Here is an 11,499-nt window from a genome sequence, read left to right as displayed (position 1 = left end):
ATTGCAGGAAACTGGGGAATTCACCTGCACGACTCCTGTCCCGGGGAACTGGGTAGCCACATCCCTTAGATGCTTTACCTGCAGGGTAGGTTTAGTCTGCTGCCAGTAAGAGGAGGGACCCCACTGCCTGTCCTCATCCGTCGTGTGTGCTGCTGCCCGTACCTCGTGCAGCTTGGTGGGGAGCTAAGTCAGAGAAGTGACCGGATTAAGTCTACCCCAGCCTGAAAACCCTGGCATGGAGGAGAGCAGAGCTGCCTTCAGCAGCAGCATCAACCAGCTCCAGTCGCCGGTGAGACCAGCGTCGTGCCGTGCCCCTTCGCTGGTCCTCGGAGGGGATTTGGTTGGGGTGTCTCCTTTGCTTCGGTGACAGGCCTGGAGCTGTGGCAGGAGCATCCCCACGGCTCATCAGTTCCCCGTTTTACCGGGCAGGTCAGGACTAATCGTGACCTTTTATTCCCTTGCTGAGAAGAGCAGCTGGTGCCCTCAAGTGGTAAATCGCAGAAGGAGAGCAGCTCCGGCCGTGCAAGCCCGGCTTCGGGCTCCTGCCCCTGGCAGGGTGCTGGGCTGGGGCTGTTGGACGCCTGCAGTGTTTTTGGCACTTCTAACCACGCTGTTTCCCCCTTGCAGGACGAGACGGTGTGGTGACCGTGGTGGGAAGGAGACGTCGCTCCCAGCGGAGTGGAGACCCTGACGGCAGGCGTACCCGGACAGCCACAGACGCTCCCCACCGCTTCATCCACCAACATTTCCGTGGGGCCGGCTGCGGCGTGTTCACACCAAACATCCTGCCTTGACTGTGCTTTTGGTCAGTTGGAGCCCAAAAAACATCCCCGTGAGATCAGATGGGACTTGCTTTGGATCTGCAGCCCCACTCCACCATGGCCCCGGGGGCTGCAGGGGGCTGCAGCGGGCGGCGGAGCCAAGGTCCGGGGAGCCAACTGGGGCTGGGGCTGCTGCCGTGAGGGGATGCACAGGGACAGCGATGCCCATCACGCAGGACAACGCAGGGGTCTTCCTCCCCCTCCTGTGCCAGTGGCTACAGAACAGCCGTCGGGAGGGGGCCGAGGGCACCGAGCAGCAGCTCTGCCGCTCGGCTGTCCAGAAGCTGAGTGAGTACATACAGCTCAACTTCTCTGTGGATGAGAACAAACTGCAGCCAGGGAGCTGCGGAACTTCGGATACGGAGATCTGCACCATGTACCTGGCCCAGGAGATGCGAAAACCCGAGGTTCTCGGGTTGAGCTTTGGGAACATCCCTGCTCTGGGGGACTACGGGGAGAAGCGTTGGGGAGGGAAGAAGAGGAAAGGGCATAAGGGGCCGGTGCTCGATGTCGGGTGCATCTGGGTGACAGATTTGAAGAAAAACAGCCCGGCCGGGAAGTGCGGGAGAGTGCGCCTGAAAGACGAGATCCTTTCTCTGAACGGCCAGTTGATGGTTGGCGTGGACGTCACCGGTGCGAGGTAAGGGTGGAAGAGCAGCTGCCAGCAGCCGCCTCTTGCAGCGTGTGGTGCAGGTTGTGGTCGGTACTGATTTATGTCCGAGAGCGGACGTTTTGACCTCTGCTTTCCAGCCCCTCAGAGAGGTCTGGGTTCCTTCTTAAGGTCTGTAGAAAATAAGTAACAAAAGCAAATCAATAATTAGCCTACATCTGCTACTCACACATCCACTGGAAAATTTTGAGGGGTCATTGTGTCAAAAAATAGTACGTCATAAGCATTGAAGGGTCTCCACTAAAACAGGAGTCTTCCTGAGTTTGGATAAAACTGTTCTTTTAAGTAAAAATGAACACAGACTCAGCAGCACTGGAAGATTTTTTTACAGGTGCATCTTATTTTTGTTGAATGATTTGAGTTGAGCGAAGCTTTTTTGACAGCTAAATGTTGTCTAAGACTTTTTCAAAGCAAGACATTTTTGTGTTTTCCAGATTGGAACAACTTCATTTTAATAAATTCCCTTTGATTTTATTGCATTTGCTCTCTTTTGCTGTCTCCTGTCCCAGAAAAATTGAAACCTTTAATAGTTCAAATCAGAAACGAAGGTTCTTGCAATGATATAGATTATTCTTGCTTTTTTATTTCAGCTGCTGCATGCTGTAACATCAGTTATTGGCCCAGCTTTGCTTTTTGTGGACCAGCAGACTTGCTCACATTTCCCTTTGCAAAGGCAAAGACCTTTCTCTGCTAAAGATGAGGATGCAAAAGTTATTCATACCTGAGGTTGCAACGTACCAGAGGGCATGAAATCCTCCCCCTCTTGCCAAAGGGCGGTCATCTTAGGGATGGACAGTTTTGGAAACAAAATGCTAGTGAAGTAGCCCTTCTTTAAAAGGAAACTCTGTTGATCTGCAGCCTGGGTAATCCAGCACGTTTTATGGGCCTTGAGAGTAATATGCCATTTTAGACCAGCTGAGAAAGTGCTGCAGCAAGTGTGATTTGCAACAGAGGCAAATAACAAGTTTTAACTGAAATAAGCTGGGTACTGAAAAAAAAAAAAAAAAAAAAAGAAGTGAATCTTTACAGATTCGTCCAGTGAGAATATAGCATTGATAGGAAGACTCATTGGTTATTTATCTGCTGCTCTAGTTGTCAGGCTTGCAAAGCCACAGCGGCCTCAGGGGGTAACACTTGCAAGTTATAATCCTGCAAAGTGTATGGCCTTTGCTCCCAACAGGCAGTGAGTGCAGCAGCGGTTTGGGGTGACCGTCACTCCCAATTCCGCCACATGGCAGAATAAAAGTAGTGACTCCTCGATCTGTGGGTGCTGGGCAGGTCAATCTAGCTGTGGTTTTGCAGGTGTGATAACAACTCTCTGTAATTTCAAGCCTGTAATTCAATGAGTGTATAAATATTGGTACTGTGGCAGTATCAATCAGTGGCATCCCCAAATTTAAGAGACTTTGTGGCAGAAAGCAGTTAGTTTGCTGTTTCCCCTTTGCCAGATGTCTCTGTTCCTAAAATCCAAGGGAATTGCAGTGGCCAGCAATAGTGTTATCTTTTTATTAATGCAAAATTAAAGATAATACCCAATGGAGTCCAAAATGTTTGGATATCTGTTCTTTTTATCCTATCCCTGAAGGCTTCATTTTGGGCTTGTTCCTTTTGGAAAGCTCTGTTATTAGACCAGCAAGCTGTGACTGCTGCTAATGAGAACCAAGTGCTCCATTTTCCTTAGTTGAGATTTTTTTTTGGCCATTATGAAGGCAGAGTTTGGTGGTGTGGGGCCAGTGTTGTTGTTCATAAGATCCTGTTTTAGAATATTCTACACCCAATTTAGGCCAAAATTTAGGACATCTCTTAGTCAAAACCTGATTTATTTTCAGCATCCAAAGCAACCTTGCCTAACTTACTGTTAACTGCTATTTGACAAGGGTGATGTTGATGGATGACAGTTTGGGACCTTGAGGATGCTCTCAGTTTGGAGTGCTTGGTTTTGCCTCTCAGGGAGCTGGCTGGTAGCTCCAGCCCATGTTACCACCTTGTTCATCTGGTCTGCTCCAGGATGCTTTGAGAGTCCTTCAGTAGGTTTCTCCATTGGGGTGCTCAGAAGAGACATAATTCCGTCCAGGTTTATAATAGGCTGAAAGGCAACGTCAGCTTGCCTTCTGGGAAGACTGTTTCAAAGAAGAAGCTTTCCTGGAGTACTTCCATATTGCTGCTACGGTGGCAGTAGCAGAGCCCTTTCTCCTTGGCTCTTCAAGGTGCTGGGGCAGGACAGTACACTGAATAGTAGTCCTGGCTCAATTTCTGTCTGCCTAATTATTCTCTGGCTGGGTGAGAAACTCTTCCAGGTCGATACAAAGGGGTGTGAGTGCTGTGATTTGCAGTGTGATGTACTCAGTGTAGCCTGCTCATGGTCAGTTAAATTAAAATACTGCCTTAGCTCCTGTAGCACCAGGCTGGACTGGGCAAGCAAATCACTGCTTGCATGTTTATTCCTTGCACGCCAAGTGTGCCAGGGCAGCCTCATCTTGCCTGGTGAGCATGTTGTCCACACTGGTGTTTTAGGGAATCTCCTGATTTATTTCCGTAACTGGGGAATTTGGCATGAGGGTCTCATGACTCTGCCACTTTCCTGGGCGTTACCACCTCTGCAGCAGTGTTGGCAGAAGTGTGCTCACATACCCTGGGCTTCATGTCACCTCACCTCCAGCTCCATCCCCCCATGCAAACCCTCCCTGTTCCAAGGAGCTAAGCTAATACACTGGACAATTTCCAAGGAGCTAAGCTAATACACTGGACAATGGGAGAGGAGAGGTAGGGGCACACGGTCCCTTTTGCTGGCTCTCCTATGGATGTGGTCAGCCTCTAGAGGATATAGGGGCAGACGGCTGGAGCCATAGTAGATTGGGCAGCCCTGGACAGATTGTGCTCTTTCAGCACCTGCCTGGTGTAGGTCCTGTGCCTACAGGTCCTCGGGTGTCAGAGCGGTGATGGGGTCAGACACAGCGCAGAAGAGCAGCACACCACTTCTCAGAGAAGCTGGCTGTGGGTATCACTCATCTGTCCCTCCCTGCTAGGGAAGCTGAATCTGACTTCTTTAAAGAAAAGGTATTTATTTAAATTCCACCTGATTGCCATGTAAACAGCAGAAACAGGTTGATTATTGCTGAGCTTGTTTCTTTTTTTTTTTTTCTTTCTTTTCATTTACAGAAACATTATGCAGTAATATAATCATGAAAGCTCTTTGCTTAACAGGGTATTATTACATTAGAGAGGAATGATGTAGGTGGTGGCATTTTTGGTGATGTTAGTGACTGAGGGAAAATTATTGCTCTCTTCAGAGTTAGCAAATTGTATGTGTCTATCAAACACAATTGCAGGGAAATGAGCTGTATTGGAGTACTGAATAAAGGTTAGTCAAAACTCTGCATGTTTATTTATCTTCTGTCTATACAACTGTATCTCCAAAACACATGGGTTATGTTCCCCCAGACAACAACTTCCTATGTATTTTGGAACTACTCCTCTCATTTTGGGCTATTACTCATTTACGGGAGGGAGGCTGTTAGTATTCCTGCAGATGACAGATGAATCCTTCATTTCTTGAGCATGACTGAATGGGGCTTCATTGAGCAAGTCCTGGGAGGATTGCAAAAGAATTATTTTGTCATGAATATCATTCAGTTTGAAATATTTAATTATGAATTTCATCAAGCATAGCTGCAGTGCTTGGACACAGCTACCATATACATCTAATCTTTAAAATCAGTGCTGAATAGATTTCCAAATTCAAATTGTTTTTGAAGAAAGCAGAGTAAGATACATTACAAGTGATGACAGTGTGGTATAAACATGAGATATTATTATAATTTTGTCATTGAGGAAACCCAACCACTGCTTCAAAATATCATGTTCCTCATTGCCAAAAATGACCAAACATTGCCACGTGTGGGAATACAGTCAGAGAACTGGCTGGCTTCTTTTTAACCCACAACCTGGAGTTGCTTCCAAAAAACGAACAGAGAACTATTTTGACAGCCATACCTTTGCACAGCATTTTCTTAGTCTCTCCTCTTCAGCCAATGTCCTGGGGAAGTTGCTAGGACTCCTCCCTACCACAAGGTATGGCATGCCGAATGTCAGAGAGATCAGTTTATTTTCAGAGATGCTGAGAAAGACTGTCAGGAATCAGATGGAGAGCGAGCTTCAAGTGCCACTCCTGAAGGCAAAGCTTTGACCTTACCTGAAGTTGGGGGTTTCCAGCAGAGCCAAGGTCTTTCCGGAGTGCTTGGTGCTACGGCACATCACATCTACATGCTCCAGGATAGCTGGAAGTATGAAGATGACATCCTAGTCCTCCAAACAGGTCAATGCTATTAGTAGTTGTGTGATATATGGACATTCTGAATACGGACATATGGAGTTCTGCTTCTCTGTAAGTGCTAGCAGCTGATTACAGAGCACAATACTGAACAGCTAACCAAATTACAGGTCTCAAAATGTGCAGCGCACTTTGTGCTGCTTGCCTGCGGCAGTCAATAACAGTCCTGTGCTCAGCTGGATGAAATCTTGAGGCTCTGTATCAAAACAGTCTTCGCTGGTGCTGGAAAGCCAATATGCAGTCCCTGCCTCTATTCAGAGTAAAATTCTGCTCTGAACAGTGGTCTTCAGGAGGGTGATCTTCTTTCCCCCTTGTTGGGAGCCCTGCATGAAAGGAAATGCAGAGCAGTACATCTGCTGAGGGGATGGGACCTTTGCTGCATCTGAGTAGAGCTGCGCAAAAATCTGACAGTGTGGTTTGAAAACTGATGTTTCAGAAGAGCACACCTTTCAAGGCACTTTTTATTGAGCTCCCCCTTCCTCAGAAGTTTGAGCTGAATGATTTTTTATCATAAACTGCTTTGCCCCTGCAATAGAAAGATTTTCTTGCTGGGAAGAACTCCCCCCCCCCCCCCCGAATGTGGTCGCTCTTTGATATCAAGGTGCAATGCTCCAATTTTGCATTTTCCGTGGGGCACTGCTTCCTGCCACGCTGTGGTGAGACACTGCCACTGCAGGAGGCTGGCTGTCCTTGCCATGGCCACTTTGTCCCCACGCTGGCAGCCGTGGTTGTCTGTGGAGCATCCGCAGGATTTTCTAGCACCGTGTATCTCTGCAGTGTGTTCAAAACACTTCCAGGTGCTCTGACTGATGTGTGGGGATGGCATGCTGTGGGAATGGGGAGCAAGGGCTGTGCTCCCACTGCTCATCAGCTGCAGCCCTCAGTTTAAGTTTTTGGTAACAAATCCATTCTTTAGTAGGGTCGGGCATTAGGATGTATGAATGCCTGTGTTACGGTGGAAGGGGAGGTTTTCAGGTTTCTGTGCCTATGATGGGCTAGTGTTTCCCTGGAAGTATTGTGGATTTATTTTCCACCTGGCAGAGCAATCTCCTTTATACATCCTTTCTCTTAGGGAAAAATCACCCCAAGAAAACTATCCCTGGTCATTGCAGAAAGCTTTGTCTCACCACACCCCCACCTCCCAGGCACGTCAGATTGCATGGATCGATTGCTCTGTTTTACTGTGTTTCCTCACCTCCTTCCTAAAGCAAAAGTGCTGCCAACACAAAGTGCTGCTCAGTATAAGCAGCTGCTTTGCCTGGTGTTAGTAGGGCCTTCTCTTAGTTATGTTCATAAGAAAATATTTTTGTTTTAATAGGAAAACAAATGGAAATGTATCCTGGCCCTTTGCCCTTGGCCAAGGGGCAAACATTTCTGTGGGAGCTCCTTGTTAAAATATTAACAGCACTGACTACACAGAGAAAAACAAACGCAGTGGTCCTGGAGACTGCAGCCTCCAAATACAATCTCAGGGAATAAATTTCTCATAACTGACCTAAAAAATACCCCCAACCTATTGTGGAGTTGAATTAGTTTCCTTTTTTATATCATATTACCCATCTTCATGCTGCTAAGTGATGAATCAGGGCACAGAGGCTGAGACCTGGGGCTCGTTATCACGGGCGCGGATGGGAAGTGTATGCTGACATGCCCTCCGAGCTGCCTGGCGTGTGAGTCCCGAGGATGGAAAATAAGCAGCACATAGGGATTTTGGCTGAGGGTTTTCTCCTCCAGTTGAGCTGCTGCAAGCGGGGAGACAGGGAATGTGTGCTCAACCTGTGCAAAATCAGAGGAATCCTATGGATGTCTAACATTTCTCAGACACAGAGTAAGTCTCACTGTGCTCCTGAAGTCTTGTATGCTGGAGCATGGAGCCACTCTGACGCATGGCTGCTGTATTTTATGCTGATAGTGGATATTAATTCCCCCTGAAAATATAACAGGACTAAGAAAGAGATTGTTTTCTTCCCTTCTTTTATGTCTTCAGGAAAGGTATGAGCAGACTTAGCCACACGTGTTGAGAAATAAATTGCTCTGAAGAAATTAGTTTTATCCCAAATCCTCTCTCAAGAGCCAAAGACTTAAGCAGATCACTAAGCCCCAGACTCAGCAGAGATCATTTAGCTTGTTTGTCCTCTTTGCTTTATTAATCTGAGCATGGGTTCGCTCAGTTTCCCCTCCACACCCTCCAGTTCCTGCCTTCCCTCTCAACCTCCCCGCACCGAGCCCAGCCTCTGCGGAGGCAAAACCCATTCCCTTGTAGCGATGGTCATTTGCAGCATCCCACCACTACAACTGCCTCCTCAACAGGCTTTCCCAACCCCTCGTCCTCCTCAACTTTGCATCTTATTTATCTTCTCGCTCAGCTCAGTTTTATCTAAAACCCATACAGGATGATGGAAGGACTCCCACTGATTTAAATGGCTCATGTCCTGTATGTGTTTGCATGTTTTTCCCAAAATTTGGGGAGCAATATGCTCGTCATTGCCTTCTACACACTGTTGCCACTGAATAACAGAGCTGGCCTCTCTCAGTAGACAGCACAATCCCCAGAGGGCATACATGTATAATTAGGCAACATCCCCAGGGCGATCTGTAGCAAATGCTCCTCAGTCCTGGCTCTGCACACTTTCTTTTCAGAGGGATTGCATCAGGCTTGAAAAGACTTGGACAGAGGTTGGTGGTGTTGCCTTAGGAGGTGTAAAAGCTTCAGAGGTTAAGAGTGGGTTGCCCTGAACTTTTTTTGTGTGCTTTTGTTTTGTTCCATTGAGCTGTGAAAGCTCTGCTTAGAAGGCTGTACCTCGTTGCCAAATGTATGGCTGTGCATCTCCATTTAATTTGCTGTTCTGACCGTGCTGTAATTACAAGAGAACAAGCCCACTGTCTGGGAGGGAGCTCTGCCCTTCCCACTCATCTACTGTGGGAACAGCCTGGTTTGGTGAATCAGCCTCGTGCCTAGTCATTTATCCCTGGCGCCAAAGTGCCAGCAAGAGCCCTTTTCCACCCTGAGTGGGATTTTCAGCCTGGCACACAGCAAGTATCCCATGCTCTCAGGTCATCTGGAAGCACAGTCAGGATGCAGCAGAACTTAACTAATTGGCAAACTGCTGGAATGTGCAAAATAGGGTCACTTTTTTCCACCACCCAGCCAAGGAGCAGGTGAGGCCTTCAGCCACAGAAGCAGTTATTTTCACAGCCTCTCCAGCAGTGCATTTGCTAGCACAGAACAGTGTTTTAGCCATCAATAATTAAAAATAGAGATGTTCAAAAACACGAGCAAGGAACGTTTTGTGCCCATTATTCTTGCTCTTTCTGTAACATTTGTGCCCTTACACACCAATTTGCAATGTGCAGTCATTCACAGTGTCTCTTCTAATCTGTAAATGTTAATTTCTTTTCATACTCTGGGAGTCCAAAGTTTTGCACAAAGCAGGTTGTGGGCTAAAGACTGATTTCTGTGAGACAGGAGCACTGGGCAGCTGCAGGAGGAGGAGGAGGCAACAGGTGCCAGGCTACTGGGTTGCAGCGAGAGACATGGCAGGTTGTCCTTTCCCATCCGTACTGACTGATGTGCCATGAGTCCTGGAAAGGCACAGCGTCTCCAGTCTTCATTGCAATGTTTTTTTCTCATAGCATTGGGTTAAGTGAGCAGCGTTCCCATTCTCAGAAGGGTTTCAGGGCTGCTCTGCAAGGAGGCGATGCTCATATCTTCTTGCCAACCTCATGTACCTTTGGGTGTGATGGTTGCTGTCCTGGAAGATGCACTAGGACTGAGCCATGACGGAGCTCCAGAGCTAAAAGCATTAACAGTGGCGGCAGCTTAAAACCCACTTATCCCGTCTCTGGGAATCAGGCCTGGCTTGGAAGGGACAGGAGTGGGTAGGGTTGAAAGATGAGGAACAGGAGACGGTTCCACAGGCAGAGGCTGTGCTTGACATCAGCCTTGGAGAGACGGCTTGTCAGCATGAACCTGCCATCTACGGACATAAGTGAGGGGATAAATACAAGAAACGTAGGTGTGATCAGCAGAGAGGCAGGTATGTAACTCCAGAGACAGCCGCTGCGGTGGATGGCTTTGGGGCTGGGCTTTTTTTTCCCATGGAAAACTCATTGCTTTTCTTATCTGATGTGACACTTGCCTCCAGCTCCGAGCAGTATCACATGCTCCTTGAAACTTAGTTTTCTGTCTCCTTTCTATCAGATGTAGGCTAAGATGGGAAGGACTTACATATCAATCGCAGGCTCTGCAGCATCACTCACCGTTCTTGCTGCTGTCTCTGAATGAAATGTATGACGCTCAGCAAGATCATCTGGGCCTCCCAAGGGAAACGCTTTTAACAGACCAGAACCAGTGAAAAGATAAGTGGCAGGCACTGCCAGAAGGTTTGGGGCAGCTCAGGAAGACTTGTACCTACAAAGACAGGGCAAGAGTAGGGCAAATGTGATTATTAGCAGCAAACTTCACCCTAGAGCACCCAAGACTCAGGAAGCCCAGCCAGACTAAAGGCTCTTTACCAAGACTGTGAGAAAACAGAGGTAGATGGAAAATGGATTCAAGCTTTTTCAAAATGCAACGGAATTGTTGAAATGTGACTGAAGGAGATTATTGTTTCTGCTGATGCCTAAGACTCTTTTTCTATTGTTTAAAAAGGTGGTCTGGTTTTTTCCCTTCTCTATAGTAGGTATTATAGATAACTGGATGATCTTCTAAAAAAACCCTGGCACAATGAAGAATTGATTAATAGAGCAATCGTTTTGACTGTGTTTTCCTAGTCCGTTACTTGATCATTGGAATGGGTTCAGGCTAGCAGAGTAACTATTCGATGAAACAAAAGTCAGTGGTGTCCTCCTCATCATCCTCATACACATTGACCAGTGGATCTTTGTGCCATGATAACTGAAGAATTACCAAGTGCTTGCCAATTTTCATAACCTGGGCTATTTTTGTTCTGGTAGTGAAGAGAAAAACACAGACATGTGGTAAGCGGTAAACTTTGTGGTATCATCTAAATGAACACAGAGCCCAGATGAGGAGAATGGGCTAGAGGTTGGGGAATTCCTTCTTGAAATCTGACGGATGATAAATGGAGGCAAACCGGTGTGTGACGTTCTCACTGAAAATGGTTTCTAACAAACACACTAATTGTTCTGCTGAAAACGACGTTTCATATTTTCATCTGTAGAACAGTTCTATTAAAACACAGATTTTTCTCGGTTTCCTCTAGAGGGCAATGTCATATAAATATTTTAAGCAATTTTTGGGCTATGTCAACCGGGAATTTAGCCTGCCTTATCTAAGAATTCATAAGACAGCAGTGAAAAGTGTTCCTTTATGTGGTTTTTAGGATGTGTATATATGTAATATAATTACTCTGATTGTTTCTTGGGCTTGTTCAGTGCAGTAGCTAATCCCTTTAAGGAGCACAGAAATATGTGGGCAGATTTGGGCAGATTTGCCTATGCTGGAATGCAGAGAGGGAACTGCTCCTGAAGACCTGACTCTCTCTTATACCTGTGCAGCTACAAGCACTTTCAGCAACTACTCCTTATTTAAACTATTGTAAAAGAGATTATAATCCAGTCTTCTGAGAATGAAGTTACCAGTTGCTGTAGTTTATGTTGGTAGCTGGAACTTCAGTGCAGAGGATAAATCTAAATAGCAAGTCTAAGCAGTCCAC

General features: G+C 46.8%; 1 protein-coding gene across 2 annotated transcripts in view; it reads left to right on the top strand.

Moving 5' to 3' along the window:
• Window positions 1-710: 710 nt before the first annotated feature.
• Window positions 711-11,499, top strand: part of PDZD2 (PDZ domain containing 2) — a 142,599-nt gene continuing 131,810 nt past the window's right edge. Inside the window, exon 1 of one of the 2 annotated variants that reach the window (XM_075488263.1) lies at window positions 711-1,461. In XM_075488263.1, the coding sequence (XP_075344378.1) occupies window positions 983-1,461 (479 nt within the window). In that variant the 5' untranslated portion in view covers window positions 711-982. The remainder of the gene's footprint in view (window positions 1,462-11,499) is intronic. The other variant, XM_075488264.1, reaches the window with a different exon arrangement.

This window comes from Mycteria americana, chromosome Z (genome assembly GCF_035582795.1).
Source record: "Mycteria americana isolate JAX WOST 10 ecotype Jacksonville Zoo and Gardens chromosome Z, USCA_MyAme_1.0, whole genome shotgun sequence".
In the NCBI taxonomy this organism is placed as follows: domain Eukaryota; kingdom Metazoa; phylum Chordata; class Aves; order Ciconiiformes; family Ciconiidae; genus Mycteria; species Mycteria americana.
This window is presented reverse-complemented; position numbering and strand designations above follow the sequence as displayed.